General features: G+C 36.9%; 1 protein-coding gene and 1 long non-coding RNA gene across 4 annotated transcripts; both read left to right on the top strand.

Annotated features, from left to right (window-relative positions):
- The first annotated feature begins 205 nt into the window (after positions 1–205).
- On the top strand, positions 206–2,861 carry LOC131618424 (uncharacterized). 3 transcript variants are annotated; one of them, XR_009288836.1, is made up of 10 exons: positions 206–378; positions 515–536; positions 846–920; positions 1,623–1,694; positions 1,800–1,886; positions 1,968–2,006; positions 2,092–2,190; positions 2,297–2,403; positions 2,492–2,629; positions 2,696–2,861. It is a non-coding gene; the product is annotated as an uncharacterized LOC131618424 (long non-coding RNA). The 3 variants fall into 3 exon arrangements; XR_009288835.1 differs by having other exon boundaries at positions 206–420; XR_009288834.1 differs by having other exon boundaries at positions 206–536.
- Positions 2,862–5,866: 3,005 nt separating this feature from the next.
- LOC131620083 (probable pectinesterase 55) lies at positions 5,867–7,264 on the top strand. The gene is made up of 5 exons (XM_058891104.1): positions 5,867–6,078; positions 6,188–6,335; positions 6,419–6,628; positions 6,723–6,976; positions 7,093–7,264. The coding sequence occupies exons 1-5, from the start codon at positions 5,867–5,869 to the stop codon at positions 7,262–7,264; spliced, it is 996 nt and encodes a 331-aa protein (XP_058747087.1).
- Positions 7,265–14,119: the final 6,855 nt, after the last annotated feature.

The raw sequence follows: 14,119 nt of genomic DNA, 5'->3' as shown, positions 1-14,119 counted from the left end.
AGGAGAACATTAGAAAGCGCTTAAAAAAAGCGCTGGTATAGGGTCCCCTTGTGAAAGCGCTTTTGAAAAAGCGCTGGTAAAGGCCCCCCATTTCAAAGCGCTTTTGAAAAAGCGCTGGTAAAGGCCCCCATTTCAAAGCGCTTTTAAAAAGTGCTGGTAAAGACCCATTACAAACGTAATTTATTATTAATCAGATTAACATAAATAAAAAGAAAATTAAACAAAAGAGGGATTAGGGTTCGTGTGAGGCCACTGGATGTTGAAACAAATCTCTTTCTCCTTCTTCAAACGGCAACGACGCAACCTTCATCCCTCCGATTCAAATCAACGACTACCATCTTCTTCCGTTTCTGGCGAAAGGTCCGCCAGCTCCCTCCGGTGAGACCTTATTCTTCTTCTCCGATCTCTCTTTCTCTGATGGTGAGCTCGCGACGGGTTTGGTGATGTTGGTGTTTAACCTTGTCGTTGAATCTTTGTTCGATTTGATGATGAAAGTTGTGTTGATGTGTTGCAGGGTTCGTTGAAGACGAACAATGGTGAGGTCCTTCTGATTTCGTTTTCACATTTTGAGCTCTCTAATATCTCTTCTTCTCTCGCTAGTTTCTGAAGAGTTTGATGTTTTAGGAAAAATTATGATAGTTTAGGGTTTTATGTTTGGATTTTCTGTGTTTGGATTGAATATGAACGTGATTTTCTGATAATTTCTGAAGAGTTAGTAAAACTGGGAAGATGATGATTGATATTTAGGGTTTTTCAATGTCAGGGTTTTGATGTTGTGTTATGTTTGTAGAGAATGATTCCTGATGTCTCTGTTCTTTTCTTCTTTTTCAAATGTTATTGATCAGAATCTAATTGTCGGAGCTTTCAAGCCTCCTTGCAATATCTCAATCTCTTTTGCTGATGGAAGAACACACAAGCAGGTGCGTCTTGCTGCAACTCACTCATACTATATTGCACTATTCTGGATTTTAATTTAGAAATTAAAACAGTGTTGTCAATAGAGTTTATAGCAGTAGTATAGCACTATAGTGTAGCTAATTTGAAAAAATTGCTATTTCCTGTGATTGACATCATTGAATTAAAATATGTTTGAATAAAGTTACTTGTAATTTCCCTCTTATCTAAAATTGAAGAACATCTTCAAATATATGTCTGTCCGCCCACATTCGTGTTTGTGTATTCATTTTAATATTTCATTAATTTTTATCATGTGGTTGGCTCTTTTCTTAGTTTGTGTATTCATTTTAATATTTCATTAGTTTGTATCATGTGGTTGGCTCATTTCTTGGTTTGTGTATTCATTTCAACATTTCATTAGCTTGTACCATGTGGTTGTCTCATTTCCTGGTTTGCTTATTTATTTCAACATTTCCATGGTTTATTTATTCTTTCTGGAATGAACATATGTGATGTGTTATCTTTTGTTAATTTTAGATTGTTCTTGCTTTTAAGTTTGTCATGCCAATCCTAAATCCTCTCATAGCATAATAATCTATAGCTTTAACAAACTGTATAATTCCTTTATTCTTATCAATGTCTCCCTCCTACATTTGGTTCACATTTCTATGTATCTTACATTTCTATGCTTAGATAACTTATGTAAGATGCATTCACTTTGACAGAGAGCAGAATGGATTAAGTTCATAGGAGCTTTCACAAATGTTGAAGCTAGAGCCAATCAAGTCTATACTACAGTAAGATCGAACACCGATCATTCAATGGCATAACTATTAACTATATTACCTCTATGTGGCGATTTTATAATTTATGTTACTAAGAAATGGTTTGTTATTGTATAGGTTAAGGAGAACTATTAGTGCTTGGCCGAAAACGCAAAATCTCGAACTTCATTCAAGCCAACTGTAGCTTGGATGAAATATAACAATGTATGTATCCTCTTCAGTTTTTTCGGTTTTTGCTTATCGAAACAAAATGAGTTACTAACTTAGTATCATGTAACTTTGCAGGGTGTTTGGTCTTTTACAAAGGAAGCATATTATTTGAAGGTATGAAATGAAACCATAGCTATCTGTTAGAGAAACATTTTATTCTGGTTTATATCTATATTTTGATTTGAAAAATCGTGAATAGTATGTCGAAGATTCGGGAGACGAGATTTTGGATGCTAACAAGAACACTTACAATGTTTCTGATCCTGATGACTTAGAAGAATTGCATGCAATCCTATGTGTGAGTTCATTCGTAAATATAGTACTCGTTTCGACTAAATCATGCAGATTAAGAAAACTGATAGTAGTATCGAATATGCTAACAATTAGTATTTCTGATGATGTAGACTGTGGAAGTAGTGATTGATGAAACATTAACTTCTGATCCGTTAACTTCTGAAACATTAAGCCTATATATGGAGATATGACAAGCGGATTCAAACTACGTCTCTTGGTACGTCTCAACGTCGAAACACGTTAGTTTTTTTTGTGATTTTCTAGTTAAATATGCTCAATTTTTGTGTGATTTTGTGTATGATAAGACTGTTACAATGGAGCAGTCGCGCAACCTCAATTGGTATTAGCTGATCTTATTGAAGTTTTATTTCCAACCGGAAATTACAACATCACTTACTTTAGGAACATTGTTATATAAGGCTCGATTAGCCAACATTAAACGAGTAAGTCAGAACTTTTCCGATTCTTCTATTTCCTCTTTATGTTTCTAATGGCTGAACAATTTTCAGGAAGACGAATCTATCTTGCGAGAGAAGGAACGTTACGACCTAGATAAGGGAAACGCATGCGTGGATAATTGAAGATAAATTAGAAGTTGATTTGCGCATTGTTGGAAAGTCAATTATGACCATCTAGGAGTCACGTTCGACTGGAGAGAACTAGTTTTTTTAGAGAGCAAATCAATATATATATATATATATATATATATATATATATATATATATATATATATATTTGTATTGTATTTTGTGTTTTGAGAATTTGATTGTAAACTTAGCTTCTAGAGCACTTATAAAGTTAGTGATGTTTTATTTGCATTTTGATAATAAATATATGCAATACTTATATATTCAATTCATAAAATGTTTCATATTTAATTTTTTTTTTAATTTTTTATTTTTTTAATATAATAAAAGCATAAAAAAAAACGCAACCTACGAAAGCGCTTCTGAAAAAGCGCTCTTATAGGGCAAGCTACGAGAGCGCTTTTCTTGAAAAAGCGCTGCTATAGGGGGGCCTACCAGAGCGCTTTTCTGGAAAAAACGCTGCTATAGGGGGGTCTACCAGAGCGCTTTCAAAAGCGCTCTCGTAGCCTACGGCAGCGCTGGCTTTGGCAGCGCTTTTAAGCGCTCTTAAAGCCCAAAAAAAGCGCTTTTAAAGCCCTTCCGCGTTGTAGTGGTTGTCATGTATGCCTAAGTTTAATGTAATTACTTGGAGTGCATACGACATTACAAAATATTTTTTCTATTCAAAATCAAAGGATGATCGTAGAACCATGAAAAATAGTGGTGTCAAGGTTGAGGCTGAATCTATGTACTTTTCTAGTTCCAAAGATAACAATCTCGTAATAGCGACTAGAGCGTACTTTAAGATTATTGAGGAGATTTTGGAGATTGACTATGTTTCTTTGAAAGTGCCTTTATTTAAGTGCATGTGGATTGACAGTAAAACTGGTGTAGAAACCGATGAATTAGGATTCACAAGGATTGATTTTCGAAAGACAACTTACATGAACAAATCATTCATCATAGAAAACCAAGCAAAACAATTTTTTTATGTCACTGATCCATCTAACATTAGATGGTCAATTTTTCTTCAAGGAAACCATCTTCTCGATAGTACTGATGAAAATCAAGATTTAAACTATGAGACTCTTGTTTAGCAACACGTGTAAGTCAATCATCTAAAGAGAATGATTTAAATGATGTGCATGCTATTCGTCGTGATCATGAAGAGGGAATATGGAAAAAATAGTAAGTAAATAATTTTTTGCTTTTGTTTCTTAATCATTTGTTTTGGTTTTGATGTAGAATTATAAAGTGTGTTCCATTTTGAGTTTGTATTTGGTGTTAATCAATAAATATTTCAGTTTCAGATTGAGGAATGGGCAAAATGTACAATGTCTCTGTTTCAGGCATCTGCATAATATGGTTTTGTATTTTGTAATATGGTTCTGTAATTCACGTGCAGACGATAGTAGAAAAAAATTAAATAAAACTATGATCCTTCGATTTCTAAAATAAACAGAGGTAAGAATATTGATATATTACCTCGGTTCTTGAAAATACTAAGTGTAAGAATATTGGATGCGCCATCCAGTTATGAAAATAATAAAAATATTGACGTTGGGAATCGAACTCACGTGTCGTTAACTTAACCCCTCGGCGTGTTAATAACTGAGGTGATAAGGAGTAACCTTTTATGATGCCTTTGTTTACCTCGCTTTCGTAACTGACATCAACCATATTTTGCGTCCGTCCTTACATGTGTTTTTTTAAGTATTGAATCTCTTCTCGATTGTTGTTATTTGGTAAATAAGGAACAGGGCCGGCCCTGGGCCAGGGCAAGCAGGCCCACAGCCCAGGGCCTCAATAAAATGAGGGCCTCAAAATTTAGGAGGTGTAGTTTAAAAATAATAATACTAAAATATTAAATTATATGTCTTTTAGCGAAAATTAAATACAACATGTTGCTTGTGGCCCAGCGGATCCATCAATGAACTGCATAACTACCGTAAATACACATGGCAATTAAAACCATCTTTTTAAAAAGACAAATTTAATTAATTATGTCAATTTTTTATTGGTTATTTATTGAAACTCTTATAATTTTTTAAAATTTATTTTAGTATAAAGTTAAAAATTATTTATTATAATAAAATATTTAAAAGTTTGTTATAATTATCTAATTTATTATAGATTTTTATGATGAAATTAAATTTATTATACTTGTGCTTTGATTTATAATTTTTTTATCATAGAAATAAACTTTTTATCAATCAGGTAAATCTGCTTATTAGGATCAGGACATGGTTTACCCCTACTCCTAAATTTTTTAGCCATATGATTTGGTTTCCTACAATTTAAGCAAGAGAAAATGTCAATTTCATTTCTTTGAGATGGTGGATGTTGCCTAGAAAATGGAGCAATTAAGGAAATTAAAATATTCTCATTCTTAATTCAATTAATTATATTTTGATTTTGAATTCTTAATTATTTGCATATGGCTATTTATCTGCATTGAAATTCTTTTTATTGTTCGAAATAACCAAGACTTTATATTTTTAATCTTGTCTCCGAATTTTTTCTTCATTTTGGAGGCAAGTTAAACGTGTGTTTTTTATTATAGGCCCATTAATTTATTTGCCCCGGGCCTCTAAAAAGTCGGGACCGGCCCTGATAAGGAATAAATGTCCAAAATCAAGAAACTATGATATTATGCTATAATCCCGTCTAAAAAAATGAGATATTATGCTATAAATACATGAGTTATTCTATATTATTAAAGTTGATGATTTTAAAAATATTAACAACTTATATTAGTATATTATGAAAGATTCATAGAAATTTCACTATCCAACAACTTATTTCTTAAAATTAATTTTTAATTTATACAAATGAATTTTTTTTATTTGTACCACTTTTTTTGAATTCCAATATATGGTTCTATATTTGTTATTAAAAAAAATTTAAATATATAGAAAAAAAAACTTTTACTATTTTAAAACCAATTTTCATAAAATTATTTTCAAAATACAAAAAATATTTACTTTTTTTAGAGGCCAATAGAATTCTAAATAAATACTTATGGAATAAGTTGATTATTTGATTTTTTTACTGCTATAAATCTTATGATTCTGAATTTGCACCACCACATTACACACACCAAATTGGAGAAAAATGCATTTTTTTCAACCCATTGCTTTAATTTTAATATTTGTAATTCTTTTCTTTGATATTTGTGAATCTGATGATTGTAGCAATCCCTTGAAGACTATTACTGTTAGTCAATCTGGCAAAGAAAATTTCAAAACAATTCAAAGTGCCATTGATTCTGTCCCTGCAGGAAACTCTCAATGGATTCATATTCAAATTTCATCTGGTGTTTACAAGTATATTTCTCTCATTTTCAATTATTAATATATGTAACATTTTTCTTATACATATTTATTTATTATTGTGACATTATATTTATAAAACTTACTTTGTGGAATATTCCAGAGAGCAAATATATATTCCAGAGAACAAACCATGCATTTATCTTGAAGGAGTTAGCAGGCAAACCACAAGTATAGAATGGAGTATACATGAGAATGCTACTTTCGATACAAGAGCAAATAATACAGTTCTAAAGGGCATTACTATCGCGGTAAATTAGTAATATTAGGGTTAACACGTATTTCGTCATGTAATATAGTTAACTCATTTATTGTTCTCTATTTATGTTCATAGAATACATTGAACAACCCAGTAGTAGAGGCGAATGGCATCACACAAGGCGTGGCGGCTAGAATCCATGCAGATAAATGTGTTTTCTATAGTTGTGGTTTTCTTGGAGTGCAAGATACTCTATTTTCTGACATTGGTCGCCATTACTTCAAACAATGTTTCATCCAAGGTGGTGTGGATTTCATATACGGGAATGGTCAATCAATCTTTGAGGTAAAAAAATCTATTTCATTTTTTTCTTCTTCTAAAGTATTAGAATAATCAGATAATTTCACTGATATTTATTAAATTGGTTATGACTATGCAGGATAGTAATATATATTTTTCGATGGGGAAAAATGGTCCGAAAAGCGAAGGAGTTATTACAGCGCATTATAGAAATTCGTCAAATGATCCAAGTGGATTTGTGTTTAATAGATGTAAAATAAGTGGTTCATCAGGAGGAAAGTTTCAACTTGGAAGGTCTATGAAACCTTATGCAAGAGTGATCATAGCAAATTCTTTCTTATCAGATGGTGTTAAACCTGAGGGTTGGAGTCCTAGATTGTGTGTTGGTCAAGAGTAAGTTTTATTCTTACTGCTCAATCATCAAATTAGTCTCAAGTTTCATTCATTTATTTGATCTTCGCAATTTTAGTTTTTTTTTACATTAATATTTGAAATACACTAAACTGCAGAGCTAAGATTACTTTTGTGGAGGAGAAATGCTCTGGAGATGGATCAAACAAATCGCAGCGTGTGAAATGGATGAAGAGCTTGAGTGAAGCTGAACTTAATAAATTCTTGAGTCCCTCTTTTATTGATCAAGAAGGATGGATTTCCAAATTGCCGACCAACATATTCAATTGAATGAGTGATACTTTGAATGAAACAAAATCTTTTTGCTCTATGATTGTTGAAGTATCTGTTGGAAAATCATTAGACTAAAATACTAAGGAGAGTTACTTGTGGTTGCTTCTGTTACAAGTCATCACAACACTTTGCAAATAGTTAGTTAGGTAGAAATTTCTAAGCAGATAGCAAGCAATTATAATTAATTGGTGTCAGTGTTCATAAATATGATGACATGTGCCTAAATAAGAATTAATAATGTATTGTGCTCCATAATGAGTCGAGTTGAATAACACTCTCCAAAAGCTTTTCATGATTTTTTTCTTTCTCTCATCTTCTTTTAGAGTTCATTTCTTGGTTGTGGGTGAGAGCTTATTTCTCTGATATCGTCGACCTAAGAAAATGTTAGGCTTTCTCACTTTTGTTAATCCCTCTTAAAATCCATTATATATATGTTCTTTTTTTTTTTTGGAAAGAATATATAGAGATTTTATTCCAAAAACAAAGTGCAATACAAGGCGATCGCTCGGATCCAGCCATCAAGAAACCAACAAGAACAATAAGCCTAGTTTAGCATTAGACTACTAATATGGCCCTTAAGCCTAGGGGATAGCCAACCACGATACACTACTTTGTCAATTATGTCCTGAATGACATGCTTCCTATCCGTTACTTTACCAAAGCATGCATTAGTGCGATACAACCAGATACCATAAACAGCTTCAGCCGCTACTAACTTGTACAGAGCTGCCCTCCATCCTTTACCTTTGCAAATATTGATGATCCAATTAAGCTCTCTATCCCAACTCTCAGGTTTATGACTGACATGAATCCATTGAAGGATACTAATCCAAATACTATGTGTTTCATCACATTCAAACAACAGATGTTGGATAGTCTCCTCTTTTTTACAGAAAACACACTCATTGTTGCTCAGTAATCCAAACCGCATCAAACGGCTTTTAGTAGCCAGTCGCTGCCTACAAGCAAGCCAGAAAACGAATCTAGCTCTAGGTCGCGCCACATTGTTTTGAAAGAGCTCAAAACAGTTCCAGCGAACCCCGGATATCAGATTGTTGTAAGCATTCTTCATATGGAATTTTTCAGCATGTAAGAATGAATTCCAAACAATTGGTTGTTGCACAATGAACGCACGTTGATCCAGCACTTTCCTCATAATCCATGTACTAAATGTCAATAATTTTCATTGCTTGCTGCAATCCATGAACAAGGTGATCATTCTGATGAACAAACTATAAGTTCTTCAGTATAGTTCTCTAATGTCAGAGTTGTTGGATCCAACCTATGAGAAGTTGTTGCATTTGATGTTTGTAAATCTGATGATTGTAGCAATCCCTTGAAGACTATTACTGTTAGTCAATCAGGCAAAGCGAATTTCAAAACAATTCAAAGTGCTAGTGATTCTGTCCCTGTGGGAAATTCTTAATGGTTTCATATTCAAATTTCATCTGGTGTTTACAAGTATATTTCTCTCATTTACAACTATTAATACGTATATAATACATGTAATATTTTTCTTATACATTGAATTATAAATGTAACAAAATTGCATTATATTCTTAGTTCCAAAGGACAAGCCATGCATTTATTTTGAAGGAGCTGGTAGCAAGTCCACAAGTATAGAATGGGGGTCTCATGAGAATGCTACTTTCGATATAAAAGCAAACAATACTGTTGCAAAGGGCATAACTTTTACGGTAAATTATTTATATATTTTTTTTTATAAGCAAGATTTCATTGATAGGAGAACCCAAGTTCTCAAAGAAGAATACAACGAAGCAGCCAAAGGCTAAAGAAAACACAAACAGCATCACAAAAAGAAAAATTCTTCGCCAATTGCTCCCTAGACTAAATAAAGCAAAGGATTTCTAGAGAACTCATAGAAGCTGCAATTGGATTGAACAATTTTCCCTATGCTAACCCATCTCCAAACCAAAACTTTCGCCCTCCAGACCATGTCCGACACGTTCCAAACCGCTTCCTTGAAAACAATCTCATTTCGAACCAACCAGATTGTCCAGCAAGTGGCCAACCAGACCACGCCTTCCTTGCCTTTCCTGACATTATTACGTTTACAGAACCTGTGCCACTCAACAAAACTCTCCTTCATAGTCTTCCCTGAAAAACCAGCAAGGCCAATCCAATCCGCCATGTCGCGCCATACCAAAGCAGCAGCCTGACACCTTAACAAAGAATGCACTGCCGATTCGGTGGCAGCATCGCAAAAACTACAGGAAGAATTGGAAACATTCAGAATGCCTTTGCGAACGAGATGATTTTTGGTCGGTAAGATATCTAAGAAACTCCTCCATCCAAAAGCCAAAACCTTTAGAGGAGGTTGTAATCGCCAAACCAGCTCCACTGCCGCATCGAACTGCTCCAAAGGGCCAAACCTCACACGTAACGAATTTATCCTGCTGTAACAATCCGCTACCGTAAAACATCCTTCCCTGTTTTGGAACCAAACCACGCTGTCTACAGATTGCATACCTGGAGAAACCGAATTGAGAAGAATCAACATCTGAACCATCTCAGCCGCGATCACTCCAGTATGTAAAATCTCATTCGCGACACCAAAACTGCCCCACACCCATACTCCGTTCTGCCAGTCCCCCATCGCAGCAATTGAAACGTCCTTCAAAACAGAAGCCGAAAACAGAAAAGGAAACATCAATTTCAAAACTCCCTCCTTGGTCCATAACGCATGCCAAAACGGTATATGATACCCATTTCCCATGCTAAACTGACACTGAAAGTTGAAAAAGTCCTTGGACACGGCCTTATCCAACGCAAGCAGATCGTTCCACCAAACCGAAGCCAAATCCTTCCCTTTGATGCACGCTGCTCCGATTATGGCCTTGGACTTCAAATCGCCGTATCTCGCCGTCAAAATCTCATGCCATAAAGCGCCCTCTTCTTTTAATATTCTCCACTTCCACTTACATAAAAGAGCAACATTGAAATCATCTATCCTCCGTATCCCCAATCCGCCTCTATCGATCGGAGAACAAACCGTATCCCAACTCGCCCAATGAATGCATCTTCTTTCTCCTCCCCCACCCCATAAGAACCTACTTTGAACCTTTGTGATTTCCTCCACAATCCTCTTCGGAGCTTTGTAAAACGAAAGGGTAAATATCGCCAAGCTACTAAGGACCGACTTCAATAAGGTGAGCCTTCCGCCGAAGCTAAGCAACCGACCCTTCCAACTAGATAGCCGTTTCTTTATGTTAGCCACCAACGGCTCCCACGAAAGGATCCTTCTAGGATTGCACCCAATGAACACACCAAGGAACTTAAGCGACGAGTCTTCTCTCTTACAAGCCAAATACGTCGTCGCCACATCCAAAAAGCGCGAATCAATGTTTATACCGATGAGTTTACTCTTATAGAAATTAATGCCAAGCCCCGAAACCATTTCGAATCCTCTCAAAACTGCTTTAATAGCCCGTAAGTGACTCCAACAACCGTCCCCCACAAGAAGCGTGTCATCCGCAAACTGTAATACATCTATAAAGCAGCCCCTGTTGATTGAAAAGCCCGCGTAACTCCCATTTTCCACCGCCTTGTTGATAATCCCCTTCAGCCCTTCCGCCACTATAACAAAAAGAAAAGGAGATAAGGGATCTCCTTGCCTTAATCCCTTTTCCACCGCAAACTCGTTAGTGGGAGAACCGTTCACCATAACCGACATGTGACTAGAAAAGACCATAGCCTCCATCCACCTCGACCAAACCTCCCCGAACCCCATAGAGGAAAGCATATATCGTAAGAAAGACCAACTCACGTTGTCATACGCTTTCTCGAAGTCGACCTTGAAGAGAAGACAACTCTTCTTGGCCTTAATAGCATAGTCGACTATTTCATTCGCAATAACCACTCCGTCTAAAAGCTGCCTCCCAGGAACAAAAGCTGATTGGCTGGACGAAATGACTTTTCCTATAACCAATTTAATTCTGCCCGCTAACATCTTCGAAAGAATTTTATAAATACTGCCGACCAAACATATAGGTCTGTATTCATCCAAGCCTAAGGGATTCTTGGTCTTAGGAATCAATGCCAAGAACGATGACGTAATAGATTTAGAGAGAATAGCCCCACCGTGAAAAGCTTTGAAGCAATCAACCAAATCTTTCTTGACAATAAACCAACATTTCTTAAAAAACGTAATGGAGAAGCCGTCCGGCCCGGGACTCTTGGAACCATCACATTGCCAAATTGCTTCCTTGATTTCGTCCTCAGTAAAAGGAGAAACCAAAATACGCCTATCCTCCTCTTCCAATTTGCTAAACTGAACTCCCTCTAAACGTGGCCTATCCGTATCCTCCTCTTTGAACTTGCGCTCAAAATGCTCGAAAACCTCTTCCTTCACCTCTTTAACTGTGCTCAGAATTCTGCCCGACGAGACAAAAGGACCAAGATGATTAACACACAAGTTCTTCTTCATCGCCCTGTGAAAGAATCTACTGTTAACATCGCCATCATTCAACCATGTAATACGAGACCTCTGAATTAACATATTTTCCCGAATTTTGAGATTAATCCAAAACTTCTCGCTGGCTCTCTTCTTATCCTCCTGGATGTTCTCCTCCCCCAACCCCAACACATCTAATTCATTCAATTCTCTCACACCTTCCTCCATTAACATCTCTATCTTACCAAAAACATGGATATTCCACCACCTAAGCCTATCCTTGAGGAGCCTCAGCTTCTCCTTCAAAACGTAATCGCCTCTGCCCCTAACCTCAAAGCCTTGCCATTCTCTTTCGACAAAAGACACAAACTCCCTATTACGAAACCATTCGTTGTTAAATTTTAAAGGTTTCGGACCCCAGTCTTCAGCATCCTTCTGAAGCCACACAACACAATGATCAGAAACGTCCCTTTGATCAATAAGCTGTCCCACAACCCCCCACCGATCCACAACAATGTTAGATACCAGAAAACGATCTATACGGCTTTTAGATCTACCATCACCACTAATCCAGCTAAAATTTCTTCCCTTGCACGGAACATCAATAAGACCGCTATCATCGATGAACGATGAGAAATCTCTGAACTCTGCCCTGTTGTAAACCCCTGAACAGCCTACACGTTCTTCACAATTCTTAACAGCGTTGAAATCGCCGCCAATCACCCATTCCCCATCAGGATGCCTAGATTTCAGATCCAGAAGATTGTTCCATAAAGATCTCTTCAAGGTAGAAACACAAGATGAATAAATATTGAAGATGTAATAAAGATTGCCCTTCCAGTTCACCTTTATTCCTAAGAATCCAGGACCCTTAAAACTACATAAAACCTGCATAGCACTTGCCCTCCACAATATCATCATCCCTCCCGACAGTCCTTCAGAATTGGAACAAGAAAACTCGATGTCGTCTTTCAACCAAAAACTCCTGGCCAAAGAAGTAGAGCAGGCCTTGAGTTTGGTTTCCTGAAGCAAAAAAATATCAGCCTTTCCTTTACCAATAATCTGATTGATTCTCCTCCTTTTGACCTTGCTGCCTCCCCCCCTAATGTTTAGTGACCCGATAATCATTAAAGAACCCTGTTACACGCCTTACCTCCTTCCAATTTTGAGTTGTTCAGCAATTCTAATTCCCTGATTTTCTTCCTGAAATCTCTTTGAGGTTGACCCGACACAATCCCTAAATCGGCTATCGCTCTGTACAACCTATCTCCGCCTCCATCCTTCAAATCCATCAACAACCTATTATTGCATCGCAAAATATCCGATTCCTCCGGTTGTCCTCCCAGTCCCGACGCACCGCCGCCTTCCTGAGGAAAGTGATCGCTCTTAAACTTCAAATGGTGGGAGAAAGAATCTGAGGAAGCAACAATTGGATCAGACCCCGAATCTACCTCCACTCCGACCGCTCTAGATTTCTTCTTGGGCTTCAAGTTGTATTTTAGAATAGGCCCACTCGACGAAGGTCCAGACTTGTCCTTCGGTCCAATCTTATTTTTAAGCCTAAGCCCATTACTCTTTCCTCCCCCGATGCTTTGAATTGTTTCGAATAAATCACACGATGCCAAAGGGACAGAACAACTTACTTTTGTCCCTATAGAAGCGGACGAAAAGGATTTTTTTGAACAATTGCCACGTTCCTCCAAAGAACACCTTTTAGGATTGTCTTTATTGTTATGGGCCCCCTTTCCTATAGACTGAGCAACAGCAGTATCGAAAAGACCATTTTCGCGATTGTGAAAGCTGGGGACCTTTTCGCCGCTACCTCTGTCTACACCTGTTACTTCAATCCCTTCCGCCGCATATCCTTCGGGTAAAGAATTTATGCGAAGGTCAAAACCCCCCACTTCATCTTCTTCCTCATGACACCCTTCCGTGTTATACCATTTTTCCTCCTCATCCGAGCTATATTCCACCGTCACCTTAGATTTGGCCGCCGTTCTCTCCTTAGAAAGCCGGAGAGGACCATAAGTATCTTCTCTTAACACCAAATCGAACGTCTTCCCATCCACCTTCACCTTCACAACCTCTTTCAAAGCCTTCGAGGAAGTGATTCTAATCAGAATCCTCGCAATATCCATGCATGTTTTGTTAGCAGTGTTCTCGTCAATACACACGAAAGAGCCCAAATGATTAGCCAAAGAAACAAAAAACTCTGAACTCCATGCATGACATGGAACCCCATAAACTCGCATCCACGTGACCCTGCCAGAATCCACATCTGTGGGACACCATGGTCTAATGACCTTGAACCATTGTCCCCACCAAGAGGATCCACCCTCTATGAGCTCATAAATGTAACCTTCTTCAGTCTCTTCTAGAAGGCACAAATCTGCCCTAAGAGGTGTAACTTTGATAGCAAATACTCCTTCCATTTCTAG

This window comes from Vicia villosa, linkage group LG7 (genome assembly GCF_029867415.1).
Source record: "Vicia villosa cultivar HV-30 ecotype Madison, WI linkage group LG7, Vvil1.0, whole genome shotgun sequence".
NCBI classification, from domain to species: Eukaryota; Viridiplantae; Streptophyta; class Magnoliopsida; order Fabales; family Fabaceae; genus Vicia; species Vicia villosa.
The sequence above is the reverse complement of the archived record's forward strand: the minus strand, read 5'-3'. Positions and strand labels throughout refer to the sequence as shown.

Coding starts and splice junctions, on each gene's coding strand:
- LOC131620083 (XM_058891104.1), top strand. CDS start 5,867: ATGCATTTTTTTCAACCCATTGCTTTAATTTTAATATTTGTAATTCTT. Junction 6,629..6,722: donor ATGGTCAATCAATCTTTGAG/GTAAAAAAATCT, acceptor ATGACTATGCAG/GATAGTAATATATATTTTTC. Junction 6,977..7,092: donor AGATTGTGTGTTGGTCAAGA/GTAAGTTTTATT, acceptor ACTAAACTGCAG/AGCTAAGATTACTTTTGTGG.